The sequence below is a fragment of the Cyprinodon tularosa genome, unplaced genomic scaffold, assembly GCF_016077235.1.
Source record: "Cyprinodon tularosa strain WSP-4 unplaced genomic scaffold, ASM1607723v1 ctg489, whole genome shotgun sequence".
Lineage (NCBI taxonomy): Eukaryota > Metazoa > Chordata > Actinopteri > Cyprinodontiformes > Cyprinodontidae > Cyprinodon > Cyprinodon tularosa.
Genome location: NW_024039217.1, coordinates 49,037 through 72,962, shown reverse-complemented (window position 1 = coordinate 72,962; position 23,926 = coordinate 49,037). Strand labels below are relative to the sequence as shown.

At 39.2% G+C, this 23,926-nt stretch overlaps 1 protein-coding gene across 2 annotated transcripts in view; it reads right to left on the bottom strand.

Moving 5' to 3' along the window:
* The window catches only part of trappc9 (trafficking protein particle complex 9), a 356,386-nt gene that overhangs the window by 317,937 nt on the left and 14,523 nt on the right, over positions 1–23,926 (bottom strand). For both annotated transcript variants that reach the window (XM_038302353.1, XM_038302354.1), the window contains 4 exons: positions 22,982–23,103; positions 17,467–17,592; positions 13,650–13,866; positions 6,981–7,124 (listed from right to left, as the gene is read on the bottom strand). In XM_038302353.1, coding sequence (XP_038158281.1) covers positions 6,981–7,124; positions 13,650–13,866; positions 17,467–17,592; positions 22,982–23,103 — 609 coding nt within the window. The remainder of the gene's footprint in view (positions 1–6,980; positions 7,125–13,649; positions 13,867–17,466; positions 17,593–22,981; positions 23,104–23,926) is intronic.

Below are 23,926 nucleotides of genomic sequence, written 5' to 3'. Positions count from 1 at the left end.
CAGCAGGGATAAGATCAGATGATCAGGAAGAACCAGGACCTACATATGGAGTGAACTTTGTTCCATTATTGTTGCATGCAAAAAACATTTTCTCTAAATGTTGATTTGTAAAAAACATAAAAATCAAAAATTCAATCCGGAAACAAAATTTAAAAAAAAAAGGTTCTAGCTTTTTTTCACTGACTTTATATTTGAGTTTTCTTTTTTTCATGTATTTCATATTTTATTTTTCACAAATTGTATATTGTTAATTTTCTCTTTCTTTAGAGTGAATTTTGCAAATTGGTTTATTTTCAAATTGTTTTTTACTGATCACATTCTCTTCACTTCAATCCAAATAAAATGTCCATGCAGAAAACAGAAATTAGTCTTTACTCCTCACAGATTATATTTTTTTTATAAGTATGTGATTTGCAAAACTTAGTCTGGAAAAGGGATATTTGAAAAATTGAGTGTTCAAAAATAAAAAAAAATAAAATAACAACAAATACTAGATTAAATTTGAAAAAAGTTAATATTTTAAAAATAACATTGAGAAAACAACAAATGTTTTTTTTTTTTTTTTCGATTTATGATGCGTGTTCTTTGGTTGCACAATATTGGAACAAAATTCCCTCCATATTTGCAGTAGAATCTTTCCCTTGATGGAAGGAATACATTCAGGTGGTTTGTGAAACTAGGAATTCTGCTCTATAGGTTGGAATTGTGGAGAACCTGGGAAATCAGGCTACAGGGAAAAATCAGGGACCAATTGGCGAGTTTATATCTCCAGACTTGTGTGGACATTAATACGATTGATACTAAGGTAAAAGAAACATTTGATATATATGAGAAAACAGCAACCTACAGATGAAGGGGAATAATCGGCCATTTTTAGCTCATAGAAAACCAAAAGAAAAGGCTGAGAAATGGAGTCATAACCAGAAAAAGAAGTGATGAAAGCAGGTCCTGTTTAAATGGGTTTATTCATTTTAACCCTGTGCTGAGATCTTAAACTACTGACAGTGGAGAAAATAAAAGGGTTTTATAAAAGCAAGCATATCATCACAACAAACACACAACAAAACAGATATTTCACCAACGTTATTAATTATTAAGACTTTTTCTGAATAGTACTGGAGGAAAAACACCAGCAGGATAAAACATGAGCTATTCATCTAAAAAATCTAAACAATACACCCAGAGTGGAAAAGGGAGTGACATTAATCTCCCCCCATAGAAAATTCACAACAAGTAAAAGTCCCTCTTAGTCTCTTCAAAATGAATAAAATAGAAAAAAAGGAGAAAGTGCACCGGTTTACAGGGTTCTTCCTGGAAGAGAGACACCTATTGTCTGTTTAATGGGTAGAAAGGCTGAGAACATATGGTGGAAAGTTTGCTTTACTACATCAGAGCATTAATACATGATGAATGCTACTACTACAGTGCAAAGCAGGTTCCGATTCCAAATTTCAGCAAAATGGGCGTGAAGCTGCAGGTATACGCAGCAATAAGCTTTCTCATTTAGAAAGAAAAAGAAAGTTACTGTCCCTGAAGTCACGAAACGCCTGTAAGAATCCTGGAAACTTAAAGCCTCTGATGCCAGTCAAGTTCCATTTAATGATATGAGTGGCAGGAGAGAATAGGAGATGAGCTTCATGACAGCACGCCAGTTTTCTTCTGAAGCAATGATGTTTCAAAGAATACTCTGGCTTGAAATGAGCCTCTCCCATTATCATTACGGCGGCATACAAAGCTATGATTCAGCAGCGGGGGGATTTGCTGTAAATTGCATCGAGGCTACGATTCAGAGGGGAAAATTACACAATAATCCGCACCTCTTTAAAGACAATGCTTCAAAAGCAGGATGCCTCAGACAGAAATATGGTCTTTTATTTTTAGCTATCTACTTTAAGGCATGGAGGGAGACAATAAAGTCTGCAGCAGTTTGCTTCTGTTTATAGCACAGCTTCAAAAGGGAAAAAAACAGAGACACATCTATATTGTGGAGAGGATGTCTGATATTTGGAATTTATCCAAATTTTATTCAAAAATGTAATAAAGTTTTTAAACGTGGCTGAACAGTGAAACAGCAGCACTGGGTTATGGCTTTGAATCTCTGCATGTGGCCTTTTCTCTGGGTGCTCAGGCTTCCTCACTCAAAATCCAAAAACATGACTAAGGTTGACACACGGGTAGGGCTGGGTGGCGAACATCGGTTCTTTTATGGTACCGACCGAAATGCTTCGGTTCTACAGAGTATCCAAACATGCCTCGTCTTTCGGTACCAAGTTTCGGTGATTGGCTGTAACGCTTAACGTGATTGCGTCATCCAGGAAAAATACACAAGTGGTCACGCCTACAGCCAGGGTTCTTGTGTATCTGTTGTGAACTGGTTGCGAGCGTCGTGGAACCCCTTTAAAATGCCCCCCAGGTCAAAAGTGTGGCTTCACTTTATTAAGACTGACGCCAATAGTGCGCAATGCAATACATCGCGCACGGAAACAATTTAAGAGCAGAAAGTTGCTCGGTGTTTGACTGCAAGAAGAGCGGACCGCAGCCGGCGCGACCATCCCCCTCTCAGCAGCAAGAGCAGCAAAATCGCGTCTGCTGCTTCCTTTTTGCTGCTCTCTGACGCACGTTGGGCGGAGCTACTCTATCCTTTCTCTGCCTTGCAGCTATATTTGCTGTGATCAGTGGGAATAAAGTAGTTTAGTTATGTTTTTAAGTGGGAGAATCCACCTGAAAACTTAATCAGTGCAGTCATTTCATCCAGATTACCATCCTGCCTTCCAATATTGTTTCTGTCAGAGCTGCTCAGAGCCCCACATACCAGCGGTGCGCTGTCAGTAGGAATCCCATTCAACGAGCTTGTTTGTCTCCTGAGAAAGCAGACGTTAATTTTTCTAAAGAAAAACTGCTAAGTAAAAAGGTCCTTACAATGTAACAGTGAATATTAGACACTGACTTGTTTGCAACTGTTCTTCTTCACTGAAAAAAATATTTTTATGTAAGAGGAAAAATGTAAATGGAAAAATCAGAGCTTAAAATAAAACTCAAGATTTGTACTTTTTTTATGTTGAGTAATTTTCTTTTTCTTCTAATTGATATTATAAAACTGGTATCGAAAAAAGCATCATTCAGGAACCGGTATCGAAGTGAAGGTATCGGTATTGGTACCGGCACCGAACATTTTTGAACAATACCCAGCCCTCACACACGGGGGACTAAATTCCCCCGTGTGTGAGGGTGTGAATGAATTGGAGACAAAAATGATAGATTCATTTATCTGAAGTTAATTCATCTAATGTTTTCTATATACAGATTTTTTTCACAGTTTATTGTGCAGGCTATTAAATACTGGTAGAAGCAACTATACCTGTTAAACTATATTTTTGGTTAAACTGACTCATAAGATCAAACAAAACAGATTACTTAATAGAAAAGGATAAATAAAACTTTTAAAGCACTAATATTTGAGTCAGTAACGGACAGGATATGTCACTGCAATAGTTGTCAGGCTATCTGTTACTTATTTTAAATATATTTGAGGTTAACTGTGATACAGCTCTCAGTTTTTAGTATAATGAACTATCAGTGCAGGGAGACACTTTGTGCTGCTCAAGGTACTTATAAACAGGCGGTTCTGGTTCTGGATGCTCTGGGAGAAATGTTGAAACGGTAAGAATAATCCGGACTGGACTTTGGACCAATTAATGTGTCTGTCCATTCTGGATTGACTTTTCTTGCAAACAACAACAAGGCTTTTCTTAGTTCTGCCTTAGTGGTGGATGTTGGTAACACTACAACACTGAAAGATAGAGCCTATCCTTGTAGGATGACAAATCATAAACACATCCCTTATGTTGGGTGTTTTCCACTGGGCTTTAAAACAATAATTATCAAAACATTTTTGAAAAAGAGAAACCTGGACAAATTAGTCCTGCAGAACTACAGACCACTCTCAAATCGCCCCTTTATCACTGAATTTTTTGAAAAAATGTTTCAACAGTTAAATGTCTTCTTCACAATGACCAGCTGCTTTGATGTCTTCCAGTCAGGTTTCCATGCCAACCACAATACTTAGACTGCCCAGTTTAAGGTGTTTGATGGTATTAGTATAATTTCAGACTCTGGAAGAACCGCAGGGCTGATATTATTGCACCTCAGTGCAGCATTTGATACTGTTGGTCACTTGATCTTATTAAGAGCGTCTGGAAAACTGGGTCTGCCTTTCTGAAACATCGCTGGGCTGGTTTAAATCGCACTTAAAGATTAGAGAATTTTATGTGTCTTTAGGAAACTTTAAATCAGAGACCAGAAAAAACACATGCAGGGTTCCTCACAGCTCCTTTCTGCTTCCCCTTCTATTCAATATCTACATGCTCCCTCTAGCTCAGATTATAGTAAACACCTACATCAGTTACCATACACAGCTTTACATCACAATGTCACCATGTGACTATGAACCATTGAGAGCGTTGCTACATGCTTAGAACAGATCAATATGTGGATGCAGCATAATTTTCTTCAAATGGAAATAACAAAAATGATCCAAATTTAGCTCACAGCTTCAGTTACTTCAGCTAGAAACCAGTAATTATGGCTGAAATTTTGGTGTCATGATGGAAAAGGCTCTCTGGATCCCTTCGTCTAGAAAAATGTTAAATCCACAAAACAGCAACAGCCATTATTTACTGCTCTATGGACCAAAGCATGACTTTCTTTGACTTATATCATTCTTCTAATGGGAAATGTATGAAATGTTACCACCTCCTTATATAACATCAAAAGAGAAGTAAATCTAAAATACCTTTAACTTAACCAGTGGCTGAACTCCACGATGTAGTAGATTTAATACTACTACATAGGGCTGGGTTAAAAAAATCGATTTAATCGATTTGAATCAATTTCCCTTTCAATAGCCCGATATCGATTCATAAAAACCATAAATCGATCCATTATAATACGTCTTTCCATACATTCATGACTTCTCGCGTCCCGCGAGATCTCGTCACTGCGCGAGAGGAGCGCACAAAAACAATATGGCGGAAGCTCTGAAATCAACGCCAAGAAGTTTGAAGGCAGATGTCTGGAAATATTTTGGATTTAAAAAACAAAATGACAGCAGTGAACTGGATAAGAGCAAAACGGTTTGCAAGATTTGCTACGCAGAAGTGAGGTAATGTGGAAACACAACTAATCTTCGAAACCATTTAACGAGAAACCACTCAGCACAAACACAATCTGATTCAGCCCCGAGGCAAATGCAGCTCGAGAAGGTATTTGATATCAAATAACCAGCAAACTCCCCGCGTGCCCAGAAAAAAACTAAGGCTATCGTTATATACATCTGCAAAGACTTACAACCATACTGCGCGGTTGAAAATGAAGGGTTCCGTGGCCTTATGAAGACACTGGAGCCACGCTACGTTATACCCTCACGCAAACAGTTTAGTGAGGTAATAATCTGAAACATGTACGCACTATTCATTGCGTTTGTTGCCACTTTATTTACACAGCCTGCTGTGTGGTTTGAGTTGATTTGGTCAGGTCATGTTAAATAAAACATACATGATTAATGTAACTGCGTTGGGTTTAACTCCTAATGTAAATATGTAAATTTTTTAGTAATGCTCCAAGTCTGAGCTAGAAGTTTCTACTATTTGCAGCATTGGTTCTTCTGAGAATGTCTTCCATATCAAGGAAACGAAAAAATAATTGTGAATCGAATCGAATCAATTTGGAAAATCTGAATCGATACCCAGCCCTACTACTACAAACATACAGGTTTACTTTACTTACACCAGTTTTTTCTTTATAGAACATTTATTCAAGGACCTGATTAGAAACTCAGTCTAACCTAAAGAATCTGTTGGAAAGAGCTGAATACTTTATCATCATCATCATCAAAGCAGCCTTTCTTTCATCTTCAGACATAATCGCTTTGCCATGTTGCTTTCTAAAGGTGTTTTTGATACAATAAAAGAAATATTATGTCAAGAAAGCTCAGCGTAGTTATTACACTTCTTTCAACTGTGAAGGTCAACCTGAAAAAACCTGCAGTGACTCTGGATGTGACTCAAACACATTTATGTTCAGGAAAGTTTGCTTTTAATCTGTAATTTAGACCCAAAGGTGACCCAGCTCCTCAGAGCGAGCAATCACACAGCAGATAACAGCACTGAGGGTTCTAATGATTTATAATCTAGATTAATAATCTTATTCTGCTGAGTAAACAGTTCATTCTCAGCTTCAATGAAGACAGCAAATACATGCATCTCCTACTTCTAACATCTCTAGAAAATAAAACTAAATTATTGAAAAAAAATAATAAATCAAACGACTCAGGCCTAAATAATTAAGAAAAACATTTTCAACTCGTTTACAGAGAAAAACCTTTGATCAAAATCTGTGCAAGCTTAACTCAGAGGCTGACATACACCTGAACCATCTCCCAGCCATATAAAGGGGAATTATTCGAACTTCAACCTTTTCTAACATGACACTACGGCTTGCTGAACATGAGGAATGGCAGACAGTTGTACTCTGAGCCTAAAAACTTCGACATGAAATGAAGCTCATTCGTTTAGTGAGCTTGTTTGGAAGCTAAAGGATGTTTCTGTGTCTTAAAGGACAAAAATCCTCCATTATTTACAGAAATATGTGTCTTAACAGCTAGAACAGCCTCAATGTTTACAAGGTCAGTTTGTTTTCCACAATAATGTCTCCCTAGCTTAAAACTCACGCTAGGATGTCAAACAAGATTAAACTTCCCTCCATGGTGTTGCTGGTGGATCTTAGTTCTTTTTTTTAACTAAACAAAAACATAACTGGCTGCAAACTGCACTGCAAGTGCAGCAAACACCAGCTCTGGCTATCATTTCATGGCATTAAACAAAGGTAGCATACACCAATCTCCAGAAACAGGTGGGGTTGGTTCCTTTGAAGCCTGGGCTTAAAGCTGGAAGGAGCTCAGAGGGCTGGAACCGTTTACTGACCTTGATCAGACAGGAAATCCAGCATGGTCTGCAGCAGGAAGGACAGGTGGCGCACAGACAGGCCCGGGTTGCCCATGCGGCGGGAGGCGTACACCAGCTCGTGCAGCAGGCGCATCTGTACAGCAGCCCAGCCTCTGTGGGTGCCTGAGAGAGGGATGACAGAGAGAGGGACACAGTCAGACTCAATGCTGACATCTTTCATGTAACATCACTGAAAAATCCCATCATAATGTTCATGATGGCGCAGAGCTACACACGGAACAACAGCCTTCCACTTTCATCAATCATCTAAAAAGAAAAAACTGTCAGTTTTTGTTAGATTTACCAAAAATCAGAAAATAGAAAGAACAAATTTCTACATTTAAACCTTTGCTGATTAATGTTTTTTTTTTTTCAGTGGGCTCTATATTATCACCATTCAGATGATCTAATGGTACATTACATTTAAATAAAGGAAAGGTTTTGATCTTTCTTTGGAAAGTAGCCAAAGCCACAGAATATGAAGCTACTAAACAGATCTTTAGTTTAATGTGACCTTTGATTTTAATTGGGTCAAACCCATTAACAAGCTTAGAACTTGACTGTTTTTTGTGACTCTGACCGTCCCTCTGCTGGAAGGTGACCTTTGGCCTCAGTCTTAAGCCTCATTTACACTACCCTCTGAAAACTGATCTCTGCCGAGCTTGGATCAGTTAACAGTGCCACGCTTGGTTCCTGAAGACCGTTTACACACCACGGTTCATCGCCTCCTAGTGACGATCTACAGTTCTACTCTCTAGAAGTAAACAAGCAAACCAACATGGTGACGGCCGTAACATTCAGGCAGTTTGCGGAGAGTCAGGCGAAGAAGGCAGCCTGTGGCTAATTTACTTGATATAGTCGGCATTTGGAAAGTGGATAAGACAAACGATAGTCTAATCAGGGCTTACAGACGCAGGAAACAAAGACAGACATTGAGGTTCATCTCACTGCTAAGCAGAATCATCACTGGAAATCGTGTGGCACGGCAGGGAAGTTAGTATTTTTATGAATGTCTGACTGTAAGGAGATGACGCGGACTGATCATGCAGTCTTTGTTATCTGAGAACCGAGCCAGAACTGAACCACGCCGAGCCCTACTGATGAACTAGTACCATGTTAGCGCGGTTCGGTTGTGTCTGGCATGGTTGGGTTCAGTTTTGCGTTCCATTTAAACTCAACAGTTATCTTGGGCTACGTTCACACTGCAGGCCTTGATGCTCAATTCCGATTTTTTTTGTGAAATACGATTTTTTTGCGTTCCCGTTCGTATTTCCAGATATATGCAACTTGTATGTGATGTCCAGTGTGAACTGCAGTCATACAACGCAAGTTTCCCGCATGCGCAGTAGAGGACGTAATGACGTCACAGGCCAGCGAGCTCTATGTTTACGGAAACATGGATGGTAGCGCTGGAGAACATCTAGCAGTCTTTTCCAACCATAAAAACTCAATCTTTTCAATATGGTTAAACATAAATACTGCTCTCCACATCATCATCTGCCAGGGTTGTTGTTTTTCTTGCCGCTTCTGCGTAGCAAGATTCAGAATAGTGACCTTTGTTGGGTATTAATGACATTCAGGTCGGATGAATCCGACCTGCCTTTTGTGTCTCTGCTTCTGTCTCCTTGAAACCCAGTCAGCCTCAGCAGATGGCCGCTCACACTGAGCCTGGTTCTGCTGGAGGTTTCTTCCTGTTTAAAGGGAGTTTTTCCTCTTCACTGTCGCTACAAGCATGCCCTAGTGTTAGGGATTGCTGAAGAGTCAATGAGTCGATGCAATCAACTGGTTTTCTTTGGATAGAAAACTTTGAATCAATTTGACTGGATGATCTGGTTGAACTGTAAAGTGCCTTGAGATGACATGTGTTGTTAATTGCTGCTATAGAAATAAACTGAATTGAATTAATTTTAACTAATAAATTAGCTGACCATGTAGCTGCAAACATTTGGTTTGTTAGATTTTCATTTTTTTGTTTGGTCAACAAGCATTTTCTCTGCTTTACTGTCATTACCCTTTGAATTAAGGTCAAACCAAAGGGGAAGATTGAATAAAAGCTAGTTTTAGAAAGTAATGCATTTCATTTGTCAATCTTATAATGAAACTTATCTGTTGATCTATACCCATTAAACATTATGTGTACAGTGTATAGAGAACTTAATTAGAACAGCTTCATTCTAAAAGCACTTATAGGATGAGTCCTACTTCTGTTTGACATTCTATTTGGTTGCTTTTTACACATTGTACTTTACTTTCCTCACTTTAATCTATCTTTAAATCTACTGGCTGTTAATTTTCCTACACAACAATTTAAACATGGTTTTCTTTTAATAAGGTATATGCATCACTGTTGGTGCAAAATGTGTTGAATGTTTTTTCCTCATGATTTCTCATTGTATTATTTGTTGCTGTTTGAAAGCATTAATGTTGAGAAGTTATTTTGATTATTATAACCATGAAGGGCTGCTTGTTTCATTTCAAGGACAGGACTTTTGTGATCAACTGAACTCTTACTTTGAAGAAAATGAAAAAAAAAAACAAAGATAGCGCATAGTGGGAATTATTGGACTTTTCTACAATTAATGGCATAAAATTAACCACCCGGCTGCAGTATTTATACTTTGTGCAGCTTTACACAGCCGTTTACAATGTTTTTAATGATTCTTTGCGCTGTCTGAGTGTGACGGTCATTTGTTTGTAAAAAAAAATTCACAATCTGTTTATAGTAGTGATATTTATGAGCTCAATCAAATGAGTTCAATAGATGTTTACGTTTGCAAACACTTCAACATTCTTTTATCGTTAAGGGTTTCAATGGTGAGCCACAGAGAGGAGAACCTCAATCAAAGATGCAGCGGAGCTCTGAATAATTTCCTGATGAGAGGTGCTTCTAAAAACTTGGGGGTCGCTGTAGGTAACAGATCTGCAGGTGGTCAGATCTGCTAGCGGCCCTGCCCTTTCCTATGATGTCATCATATGGCAACGCCACTTGTACAAACTGTATTTTACCCATTTCTTAAGAATCAGATCTCTTCTGGGATCTCAACATATTATTACCTATATTTGATATTATTTTACATTTAATTGGCGATCTAAATTAGCCGAAAGTAGAAAACAATCATTCTCAGTCTTGAAGTCAAGCACTGCATTATAAGACAGTTCTGCCATTTAACAAGCTGACACAAAAAGTCTCATGTTAGGTTCAGACTGCACACGCTAGAGGCAGCAGAAGCAGCTAGTTTACATGCAAGGTCATTGGCTGATGCACATCAAGGTACATCAAAAGGACCTGCAGCACGTTTTGAGCACCAGAAGAAGCGCCTCATGAGCTTCTGAGCATCTGACTCGCATGACGCGCTGCAAAAGCAGCAGCTGCTCCAGCTGAGTTGGAAAAATGTAGCTTTTGCTGCTGCAAAGAGAAGCTAATCTGGGAGCTGGCTGCCACTGAACGGCTCGCAGAACCATTTATATCTAATTTATCTAATATATCATTTTAAATGCCACGATAATCACATTTAATTAATTTCAATGCCAATTAAGGCCTTAATTTAAACAATAATAACTTAATGACAATGATTTTTAATGACCCTGCTAGAACTGCTTTTGTGACAAAGTATTTGCTATACTTCATCACTCTCCCTCTGAACAGATTAGATGTCTGTGTTGTAAACTCAGCTAACGTGGCGTCTTCCTACCCTGACATCCACAAGACCCTTGGCCTCCTGAAGAAAACCGGAGAAAATATTTACTGGGGAGGCCAGAGGGCACAGAGGGACGAGGGAGGACATCTGATTAAGCCATAAATGTTCCTTTAGCTTAAACACAGTTTCTGAAATACTCCAACACTTTTGCAGCTTTCGCTTTATCAGCACTTTTATTCCATGCTAGTTATTCTTTCTGACTCCTTTGGCTTTCTGAACAAACTGCACATGCAGTTCCTCCATAAGCATTTTTATTTTTTGTCTGTAGGGAGAAACTGCACCACCTCGCTAGGCTAAAAATAGCCGACTTCTACCCGTCTGCCAGAACCAGTGTATCTGTAGAAGACAGAAACCCAAAGCTTTCTGGGTTTTTGAAGGCTGTAGCTCTCATTCCAATACAAAAATAAACTGTTTTAATTTCTCTACTCTCAGCCCTGGAAAAGAGGATTCTTGCCATCCAATCAACACGATGCCAAAATAATGAGTGTGCTGCCAGGTCCTGGTCGCTAACCTAAAGACACCAAATCAACTAGATGCCTCTGACCTGCTGCACAGGGAGATGAAACCCATCATATTAAACCCCAAAGCAAAGACAAAACTTCTATAACTCTGTTTAAGAAATGTTTATATGTTCTGATAGGAGAATATCTATTATTAACCATGTACACCTCCATCTTCAGGAATCTTTTTTCCTAACTTGAACTTCTTTCTGAAATACCAATAAAATACACTAAAATGTAACTTAGTCCATGTGACAAAATAGCCCCCGGTCTTAGAAAATATCAGAAAAATGCCACCAAGACGGTCGTTGCCAAGAACTCCAGAGGCTGCACTAAGTATGCGGGTGGACTGGCAGCCAATAGGGAGGTTCATACAGCCGGATCAGGAAATGTGGAACTACTCGTACAGCTATGTGCTGAAAAACATGGCTGAAGAGGAATAGTCCCTACTGGAAAAGGTTTGAATATACTATCATATAAAGACATGTTAAAGGTATAGAGCACGATGTTTTATTTCCGGGTGGATCGTCTAAATAAGTGGTCCTCCTAATTGTCAATCATTCAGGTGATATTTTTATGTCGAAAATGGTCGAGGGTGTCAAGAGAAAAAGTATCTACGAAGTGCAAGAGAAGAAAAGAAAAGCCTCAGAAGAGGCAGATATATCCCAGAATGCTTTGCGTGGAGAGCTCCCCTCTCCCAACAAGAAGAGAAAGAAAATGTTGACAACACCTCTAATTTTTTTAAATGTTTGCTGAGTTCGATTTCAAAGGCTGTGTCCTCCAAAGGCCCGATTCGTCGGCCGTTTATGTCATACTGTGGCGCCTGACTCCTCATTATTTGGCCGATAAATGCAGCCTAATTTTTTTCCATTTTGAAGGACTGGTCCAGTTTATCCTACGTAGCTTTGGATATCCCATGATTCATTGCGAGTCAAAGCAAGCTGGCTGCTCCGTGCTTAGAGGAAAAGAGGAAATGGCGCCAAACAGTGGTGAATATTGTAAATGCTGTTTAATATAATACAAGTATGTCAATAGTTCCTTCTGAAATTAATGAAAATGATTTTTTTTAATGGTTATTGATTCATGTATGTGGGGGTAATGTTTGATTTATTGAAAAATTTAGTTTGTCCCTGTGTAAATGGGTTTGGCTAACATTTATGCACAGATTTTGTTATCTCTGCAGGGTCAGGACTATAAATCTGATATTCACAACGACTTTACTGCCGAAGCTTCTTGTAAATGTAATTGGCATATAGAACGATAGTAAAAAGTTTGGTATCCATTCTTTGCCTGCTTTGTGTGTTAACTGCACGGTTGCTAGGCAACAGAGCAAACTGGTGATGAAAGGCAGGGAAGGCTGGACCTGTTTGAATCCATAGCCAAACTCTTCCAGCCTCCTTATTTTCACAGCCGCTGAAATCGAAGTGACCCGTAGTGCGGCGCTGTACGCTGGCAGTCTGTGTCCTACACTGCCCCCTAGTGTTCGACCAGAACAGAGCAGGAAAAGGCCGCACAGTGGAATAAAATGCTGGTAAGGTTAGCTTAGCCTAGCCAAGCCTAGTTTAGCCTTATTAAAGCATGGACAGCAAGCAGATACAGCATATTGATAGACAACATTTTTGTTTCTTTTTTATCTTAAAGGAAAAATGTTTTCATATTCATTTTTTTTTTACAATTTTGACATAATTACTGCTCTAAGTGGGTCGCTCTAACAGCTAAATGTTTTACAGTCTCTATACTCCGTTAACGATTAATCGACTATTAAAATAGTTGATTATTTCAATAATCGATTAATCATGATTCATCGTTTCAGCCCTAATTATAACATGACTATGGGAAAAAGTTCCCATGTACAAATATGCTTTAACACTATTAATATGTGGAATACTTTTTTTTTCATTATTATTAATGTTGATTTCTAAGGACAGTACTGAAGAATACAGTAATTAACATGAGCAGAAGACCACAAGGAAATAAACCACAGGCGTGTTATGAAAGCCATACATCATATCTCCTTTCATCCTTCAGTATAAATTCCACTCATGTTTCCTCAGATTTCATCCCCTGTTTATAAAGGAAACAAGGCCAAAGATTAAAAGCGTATCACAGGGCGAAATCTTCTCACAGAGTCGCTCAAATAGCTCTCCCCTGATAAAATACAAATGTTGCCTCTACTCAATGAGAGCTCCGTCTTTTATTGAAAATGCTTTCAGTGGTTTGACAGCAATGAGCAGGGGTCAAGAGTCTGCAGAGCCCTGAGACTCATCACAAAGGCCTCAACGCAGAGCCTCTCAAAGCTCATGTTGGGTCTCATCCGTGCTTTTTTTCCTGAGTTAAGTGGTGGCCAAAGCACACTGCACAGAGCTACGACAAAATCTCCTGCTGCACAAAACAAACCTTAACAGTCATCGTTTGTGACTTCTCTCCTCTGCTAATGGAACGACTCCTACCTATGCTGAAGTCCTTGGGGTCGAGGGACAGGCTGTATCCGGGTAAAGTCTCCAGCAGCAGCTTGTAGCAGGCCCTCCAGCCCGGCTCAGGGATGGTGGGGGCCACACACTGCATGGCCGCCACGCGTTTGAAAAAAGCTGACTTGCGGTGGAAGCCGATGAGTTCATAGAGCTCGGACAGGATGCTGTAGCGCTGGATCTTCTCCTCCTCTGATAGCTGCAGTTAGAAAGAGACAATCAGCATTTAGCAGCACCTATTGCATTTGTGCGTTAATCTGCACCAGAAAAGAGATTAAACAGTCCTAAAGAATGATGTGAGGTAAAGACATAAACATCAGTTGCATCCAATATATATAGATCCTTGGACCTTTTTGGTGTCTTTCACTCATTTTGAGAGTTTCAGCCCCAAATCTAGATAAGTAATTTTTTCTTAAAATAAGTGCATTTTTTTTTGGATTGAGGAGGTAAAGGAGACATTTTGCCAATGGAGCAAGACAATTTACACTTAAAATTAGAAAACACAATTGTATTGTCTTATATAAAGTTCATGTTATCGAAATATCTTATTTTAAGAGTAAAATTGCTCATTCCATTGGCGAACTATCTCATTTACCTACTCAAATTAAGGGTAAATACACTTAATTTAAGAAATTTTTTACTAATTTTTAGACCGTTTTTGCATTGTTTCTACACTGTAAAAACAAAAAAGTTAGTTCAAACTCAAAATTTCAAGGCAACCGGCTGCACAGAATTTTTGAGTTGAAGGCATCAACTTAATTTTTTAAGTTTTGTAGAACTACACTTATTAAGTTGTGTCAGCTAAGTTTTTCAAGTTCTGCCAACTAAGTTTTTTTTAATTCAAGGTACTGGAACTTTCAAGTCTGTAAAAACGTATCAGAATACCATCCCCTGTAATAACTTACATTTTTTAGTTTAAAGTTTTTTTTACTTTTACTTTAACTCCTGTTAAAACCTTACAAATAATGCAATATTGCCAGAGATGACAGGAAACCAGTGCCTTAGTCTTCTCTTGGACGAGTCCTCAGGGAAAGTTACCACCAGCAGAGTGACCAGATGGCTGAACCAAACTTTAGAAGGGAGCTCCTGGGAAAATCCATGGAAACCCTGTAGCAGCCGGTTGCCATGACAAATTTGAAATGAGCATGCGCAGATAAGTTGACCTCGCTCGGACTGGGTGTCAACTACAACTTCTAAGTAAACTCAACTTAATTTATAGAATAAGATGAACTTTTCATCAGAAACTTATGAAAGGGAGTTCAACTGGCTCACAAAAGACAGTTCAAGTTCCAACTGCCAATTTTATTGTCAGTGAATGCAAAAATCTTAGTAAGGTGAACAATTTTGAGTTGTCGTTTTTACAGTGTAGAATGTCCACCTTATAGCTCTGCTTTCTGACACTGCTGCAGCTGGACGTGAACCGCTAAGTGGAGCTGTCACTTTGGGAGCGGGCGAACGTCTCTCAGACAGAGCTGACGCACAGAAAAGAAGCTAACCTGGAGCTTCCAAATCTGGACTCTGTCTATTTTTCTGATGCTGACTGAGTTCTGCCTGAAACGCACTGAAGAAAATCAATCATTCAAGCCTTTGTTTGGCTTGAAAGACAAAAAGTGAGAACTAATGAAACCATTAGAAAGCCATTAAACCAAAGTAAAAATAGAAACTCTGTTGCTAATATTAAAGGGCAACTCACCCCTGTTCCAGAGCCTTACCTCAGCCCATATCTAATATCTTAAACATTTGCCTTATAAAGGCCATGCTCTGGTGAGGTGAAAAAAAAGCTAAATAAATGCTAAAGGGTGAAATCTACTCTCTCCTGGGGTTGTTGCGCTGGTCTGTGCACGAATCCATTAAAGCGCTATACCCTTTTTTAGTCGACACAGATGTAGGTGCAGTACTCGCAAAAACAACAGAGGGGCAGAGCTCAACATAGCAAGCAGAAATGCAGTAAAAAAAGGAAGAGCAATTGGCGTCCCACTTTCAAAATAGTCGAGCACAGTATTGTTTTTTTAAGAATTTATGTTTTTTGAAGAATTATATTTTTTTAAATAACATATATAGGAAACATTTGCCGTTTCTCAATATTTGTACTTGCTCGTGCACACCTAAAACGTGATCAGCCTTAGCCCTAGTACTGTTCCAATTCACAAGAACAGCAGACCGAGAACGGACACAGTCCCCGGATGTTGTTCTCGCCCCTCCCTCTTTACCCAGCATGCATCAGAGCAGACTTGTCCATTCATGAGATTGACAGCCTTCCCAGCAAGCACTGCGGCAGCAACTTTCAACAGAGCGCTTCATTGAAAGTTAAAAGTTCTGTTTTCTGTCGCTGTTGTTTAATAAAAGTACGTTTTAAGATCATTTAAGGCGAAAGCATTATACTTTAAGCGTCGATATATGGTCCATTTATACCGATTTAATGCGTAATAAAAAAAAAAAAAAACAAAGTTGAGAAGACCTTGGCAACCAGCAGAGCTCCGAGGGTAACGGCAGCCAAGGCCAACCGCAGCCCATCTGCAGCATCAGTCTCTCAGCATAGCAGTGTGCCAAGGACCGCTGGCTCTGATGGCCATTTTTTTGTTTTATTTGGCAAAATTTTATTTGTGTTTATCTGACTGTGTTATTCATTATTCCCCCACTAAATGAAAAAAGGAATAATTTATTACTATCTAGACTAATAATAACAGGAGGTGAAATGCAGCTATAGACGAGCCAGGCATGTGGTGATGTCATCAATATGCATCTGTTCCAATTGACCCATATTTATGCTGCATGCTCCCGTTCTCCCAGAGTCCAGACTTTCCTGTGTTCTTCTCTAGAACAGGAAGATGTTTTAGAGAGTTTGGACATGAGCCCATATTCGTGTTCTAGTGCTTTGCAGACTATGGGTAGTTTTTTCAGACCTCATTTATATGGTATGTGATGAAAAAAGAAACTATTCATTCATTTTTTTAAAAGACGTATTCGCCGTTTTACCGACACGCTGTTTGTTTACACTCCCCCACCAGCTTTCTGTCGCGCTTACTACGTCAGAGTCAGTTGCGCTCATTGGTCAGAGGGTTGGCCAATAGGCACAGACATGGTTTGAAAAACTACGGTTGTTCTTATCAACAATCTTCCAATGTCTCATTCGTCTGGGCCAGACTAAAGTACACATTTAATCTCACTTTTAGTCTGGATTATCTTTCTAGGGCGCCGCCATATTGGCTTGCTTATTTCCCTCTAGGAAGCAGTAATATTTTAGATCGCCACAAGGAGGCGAGGAACCATGCTAGTGTGGTGTGTAAATTGGTCACAAAGAACCGAGGTCGGCACGGTTAACTGATCCAAGCTCGGCACGGATCAGTTTTCAGAGGGTAGTGTAAATGGGGCTATAGACGTCCATGTGCAAAGTTTATTGGAGGGGAAAGATAACTTTTTTGGGGTGGGGTCGCTTGCCTGATGCCTGACTGATAAACTGGGTTTGTGTTACAGCATCTTCTCACATTAATAAAGTAAACTATTTTATGATACTTAGCTTCTATATTTGTAAAGGTAAAAGATAATAAAGCAAGCTCTGCTTGTTGTAGCATTAGAACTAGAAAGCCCTATTCATAGATGTTCAAACTTAGAAAATAAATCTTCCATAGTTTTCTCAATGACGCAGAAATGAAGCTATTTGTCCATCTAGATAATTAGTGGATCGACATCTTTAACTCTTCATGTTTTATCACACAGCAGCTGAGCTGAGCTCATCCAGGAAGCTGCTAAAGGAGGGGATGCTGTGAATGACTCGCCGTTTCCCAGTCACTGATCCTACCTGCCCCAGGTTGATGTAAACAGCGTTCTGCAGGAACTCTGAAGCCTCCCTGGCTCTCTTCTGGATGGCCAGCACCCTGACGGCTTTGACGCAGGCCTCCAGCTCGATCACACCTGCGTTCTTGTACTGTGACAGATTTAAGGAGGAAACGCTCATCAGAACCAAACAGCCTCTTAGCACACAAGAGGATCTAAAAATAAAAACCCTTTTAAAATAGCAGAATACATGAAGCGAAGCAAAGAGACTGTGATGAATCATTTAAAGAGACTAAAATAATCTGCCTGCAGATCGTTATGCGGGCTCTTTAATTAAACACCAATCAGAGGTGGGAAGTAATTATCTACCTAACTTTAGGAATATTTGAACTTTATGGTTATTGCTCCTCTGACCAGTTGGAGATCAGCTCAGTAAAGTGGAGATGTTTTCATCATGTTTATTAATGTTTTTATTTTTAATTTCAACTGATTGCATCATTTTAAACATACATCAGATGTGCTGATCAAACAGTGACTCCATTTTGCTCTTATTTTAATAATTTCTTAGAGAAATATATTATTGAGTAAAAAGTTGTTTCAGTCGTGCTGTTGTTGGGGTGCACTGGTGGCACCAGGGGGTTCAGATATTTGCTTTCACCCCAAATTCCCACAGCTGCTCTGTCCTAATCTGCTGTGTTCAGAATAAATCTGATTACTTTCACAGCAGAAGGAGAACATGAAGAAATCCCTGCAGCTCCATCAACAATCATCCTCCATGACCGCACTGCAAGCAATTTAAATATATACAAGGAAAGTTTTCTTAAAATAGGTGCATTTTTTTCCTGAATTGAGGAGGTAAGGGAGACACTTTGCCAGTGGAACAAGAAAATGCACATTTCAAATAAGAAAAGACAATTGCATTGTCTTATTTTGAGTGTATATTATCTAATTATCTTAAGAGGAAATATTTTCATTCCATTTGCAAATCTTACTTTCCTATTCAAATTAAGGGTAAATGCACTTAATTTAAAAATAGATCATTTTTGCAGTGCCGTTTCCAACCTTTTCTTTTCATCTGTTTAAAAATAATGCAGTTTTTGAAAAAAGCAAATGTTTTATAAACTCTTGACTTCCATATTCTTATTGGTATGTTTTAGTTAGTGACCTTACTTAAAGCTGCAGTCTGTAACATTGAGAAGAGAGCAGACTTCGACTGAAAATTTTAAGAAAAACAGGTTTCACGCCACTCCCCCACCCTCTCTGCTTCACTCATGCCCCACCTCCAAGCTCCACCCCTCTCACAGCACCTGCGCGGCTACCGCATGCGACCACAAGCATCCAAGCAGCGTATGCGGCATGGAGTGTGAACCGGTAAGAGCGATAACACTCACCTCCAAGCAGCTAGATATAAGATGCTGGTTATACCGAAGTTTGCAATGTAAGCAGTTGTCGGCAGGGGCAGTAAGGGCAGTTTCTCTTTCTCTGGTGGCTGTTGCTCCGCCATGACTTCCACGCGCGTCCTCCTGACTGCAGCAGCCGGGGGGCAGCGGCAGGTTAAGCGGTGAGGGGGGGGGGGCTGTGATTGACACTCCATCAGACGCTCCTCTGGCTGTGATTGGTTGTTTTGACTCGTCCCGAATTATTCTTTCCAGATTGAAATACAGGCAGTATGCGGGACCAATTGAAGCAGTTTTTTTCACAGGTTACATATCACATGTACTGCTGTCTGGGCATAGGGACAGTTTTAGCCAATATGACAAAAAAGTGATTTTTAAAAACTTACAGACTTCAGCTTTAATTACAAAAAAGTAAAAAATAAAAACAATCCCCTAGACTTTGTTTCCAAGTTTGAAGACGTTTTGCTTCCCATCCAGGAAGCTTTTTCAATTCAAATGTCAGAAATCCCTCCCCGCCATCATCGCAACCCTAACCCCTATACAGGGGAACAGAAGACCTCGCCTATTCAGCCAGGCCAACAATTCCCTTTAATGACCCCACTTTCAGAGACACAGACAGGTATGGGGCATTGCAGGCTAACAAAAGAAGCCAAACAACCCCCATTCCAAAGGGGCCCGTTCATCCGTTTTAATTTGCATGTTTTCTAAGCAAAAACAAGGTTTGTTGGGCTACTGTATAAAACCTCGAACTCAGCGCTATTTCTGACATTTTGAACTGAAAAAGCTTCCTGGATGGGAAGCAAAACGTCTTCAAACTTGGTAAAAAAGTCCAGTGGATTGTTGTTGTTTTTTTTTACTTTTTTGGAATTAAAGGAATAGTACACCCAAAACATGATTAGCCTTCATTTCCTACTCACCCCCATGCTGAACAACACTCTGGAGTACTTTTTTGATATCTCAAATGCATCTGGAGATCTGGGAGGCTTCTTGCTGTCTGCTGACATTCAAATAATGGAGGTCTATGGTGACCGAGACAGAAAGGTCCATAAAACTCCACAAAAAACGTGTCAATATTCCTCCATACTGCTCGTCCAATTTATTCCAAGTGTCCTGAGTGGGTAGCATCCAGAATTTACTCGAAACGAAGTGATTTAGAATGTTTTTAGAGCATAAACAGTAGTGTATAGGATTTCCTGAAAGCGCGCACACGCGCGCTCACGACGCTACGGAAGCCGGCAGATCAAACCAGATGAAAGTGCACATTCAGCGTCTGCTCTTCCAATAATGCAAGCGTAGAAGAAGAAATGTGCTGTTTACCTGTGCAAAGAAAGAAACAACGAAAGAAAAATATCTGAGGACTTCAGTGTTGAGGAAGAGCATGAGTCCTTTGCCGAGCTGAATACGCTGGTTTGGTCTGCCGGCTTCCGTAGCGCCGTGAGCGCGCGTGTGCGCGCTTTCAGGAAATCCTATACACTACTGTTTATGCTCTAAAAACATTCTAAATGACTTCGTTTCGAGTAAATTCTGGACGCTACCCACTCAGGACACTTGGAATACATTGGACGAGCAGTATGGAGGAATATTGACACGTTTTTTGTGGACTTTTATGGACCTTTCTGTCTCGGGCACCATAGACCTCCATTATTTGAATGTCAGCAGACAGCAAGAAGCCTCCCAGATCTCCAGATGCATTTGAGATATCAAAAAAGTACTCCAGAGTGTTGTTCAGCATGGGGGTGAGTAGAAAATGAAGGCTAATCATGTTTTGGGTGTACTATTCCTTTAAGTAAGGTCACTAACTAAACCATACCCATAAGAATATGGAAGTCATGGAAGTCAAGAGTTTATAAAACTTTTTTTTTTTTTTTTCAAAAACTGCTTTTTTTAAACAGATGAAAAGAAAAGGTTGGAAACGGCACTGCAAAATGATCTATTCTTAAATTAAATGTATTTACCCTTAATTTGAATAGGAAAGTAAGATTTGCCAATGGAATGAAAATATTTCCTCTTAAGATAATTAGATAATATACATTCAAAATAAGACAATGCAATAGTCTTTTCTTATTTAAAATGTACATTTTCTTGTTCCACTGGCAAAGTGTCTCCCTTACCTCCTCAATTCAGGAAAAAATGCACCTATTTTAAGAAAACTTGACGTGTATATATTTAAATTGTTTGCAGTATGACAATGACGTGGATGACTGAGAATCTACACCAGCTTACAGACCTTACATTTCTGTGTGCAGGAGTGGGATTCTTTCAGGACCCTACTAACTTTATCATTTTGCGTTCGAAATATACGGTGTCAGGTTTATGGCCCTGGTTCTAATTGGAGAAATCTCCTCAAAGTTGCTTTGTTTTACCCTCCCAGCATCTGTTTCTCATCAATTTTCTGCTTTGTGCTGCCAGGCTATAAAGGATGGGAGAAGTTTCTGCTCAGGGGCAACATTCACAGACTCTATGGAGGAGTGAGCCTTGAATAAATCTCCCGTTATTTCATAGAAACACTGTCTTACTCCCTGATAATTAACATTTCCACAACACAGAGATGAGACCAAAGGCAAACAGGAACATGTTGATTCAACCCATTTATTTCCTCACATTCAGATTGGATCCTAATTAGAAAACACTGCAGGTGAGTTCTGCCTATTAGATCAGTGAATAAAACGGCTTCTATGCAGGAAAACCAGGAAAACTGCATGAAGTTTGCACAACATGTATCAACTGTAGTGAGTGGACCGTTAACAGACTTTATACATAAAATAAAAGGTAGGAACGTCCAGCAGGACGCGCCTCAGGGTGTCAAAGAGCTCAGAACAGACAGTAAGGAGAAAGCAAAGAGGTTAAGACCAATAAACTCTACTTGATCTGCAGCAGGGGTTCCCAAGGTACACTTAATCCTCACAGCAGCTGGAAAAACAATCTAGAAATAATTAGAAATTTCTTAAATTAAGGGTATTTTCCCTTAATTTGAGCTGGTAAATGAGATGATTGCCATTGGAATTACTATTTTTACTCTTGAAATAAGATATTGAGATAAAATGCACTTGAAATATGACAATGCAATTGCGTTTTCTTATTTCAAACGTACTTTGTCTTGTTCCCTTGCACTTATTTTAAGAAAAAATGACGTATCTAGATTTTGATTTTATCCAGTGCACCATCCTTTTCATTCTTTCTATTAACTACTGTTTTGACTGAGTAATGCAAACCGACCAGAACAGCTGGACTTCATTTCATGTTAATCAGATCCCCATCAACTGACGGCAGGTTTGAACTAAAAGCTGAATTTAAAGGTGCTTCAGCAGTCTTATGCAACCAGGACACTGCAGCATTTTATTTGCAACATTCTTCCTTCCCTCCAGGTTTGTTTGGCGGATTAGAAAAGATATATGTCACCTTCAAGGGAGAGGAATCTATGAATGTATTTGTCATGGTCTTATTTTCCATGTTCCTAAAACCTGCCGTTAAAAGGGAAATCCGCCGCATGATCAAACTCATCCCTCTGGGCCGACACGGCAGAGCCAACACATATGAGTGGGATCACTGACTTGAGCTTCACTGGCAAGAACACAAAAAAAAAAACACTTTAAAGAGTCCATTTTTTATCCCATTCCTTTGGCTTTCCTCCACTTACAGCCTCGCTGTCTCTCCTATTAAAATTCAATTAATATCAAAAGACGACAAGTTGAAGTGTAATTTAATCCTGGAAGAATGAGACTCAGGTAGAAGGGCTGATGGTAGAGGAGGTCAACGCAAAAGGGAAATGATAAAACAGTGGATAAACGTAAGGAAACCTGTAGAATCTGTTCCCGCACTAAATTAGAAAATTACTTTGAGCAGATATTTAGTAACGATAAATAAGCGTGTTCAAGAGTTATCTTTGAGAAAGAAAGAAAACCTTCTTTAATGGTCTGCAGAAAATCTTTATCTATTCAGGTTTATCATGTCAGGTTTAGGCTGGGCTGGTTTAATTCTGATCCCATACTGCCCCCTTCTGGGCGGGATAAACACAGCCATGCAGACAGGAAATCAGACCTGCTTTTCAAGGCTCGTCCTGTTAATGATTGAGTCAAGATTTCAGTTTAAAAAAAACAACATCTTCCATCTTGAATATCTTGGTTTGGTTCAGTAGATCAGTACCTTTCCATAGTAGGAGATGGCCTCCTTGTATTTCTCAATAATATCCTCTGGACTCAGGCAGTTCTTGGCTCGTCCGATCTCTGTGCTGGTGTCTGCACTGATGCCGCCGGCTGTCAGGGCGCCTTCGGCCCAAAACAAGAGGGAAAAACATTATTCTAAGGAAACTAAAAGTCAGCATCTTAGTGACGCTTTTCTCCTTAAAACACCAAGGAAAAAAAATACAAAAAACACAGAAACACAGAAAGATTCAAGAGGAGAACTCAGACTTTACCTTAGCTGCTAGAATCCACACATCAGAAACTGTCCAAGGTTCGGACCGAGCAGTTCATTAAGCCAGTAAAACATTAAAACCTCTTTATATAAATGCTAGAAACCATTTATTATGCAACAATCAACCGTTTAAAAGAGTTTATCACTAAATCTGAACCATTTAAGAACAGGTCATTTAAGAAGGGAGCTGCTTTTAGAACAGGGGTTCTCAAAATAGGGGTCGTGAAGCCCGGGGGGGTCGCAAGGAAGCCAATAAGGGGTCACAAGATTATTTTGAGACTGCATATGGAGAGAAAAAATAATAATTAAAAGTACAAAATAAGTTAAATAAGTGTTTATTCATTTTTAATACATGGTTTACATTTTTATTTCATTGCAAAAAAAAGAATAATTTTTCCGATCAAATCATTGAAGATTAATTTGATGAAATTAATAAAGAATAATTTATAAATTTTTTTAATTACTTCATTTTATATGAATAAGAGAGCATAGAAAGTAATAATATGTGTTTAAAGGACGTCAGAAGTCTGTTGCTTTGTTATTTTGTGGGTCGCAGGGATATAGGGGGAACCAGATTTTTAAAAATTCAAAAAGAAACTTTCATTTAAAATTTTTTTAAAGCTAAATCAAAGCAAATAAAGTAAAATAAGATTAAAATAAAATACTCATGTGGTC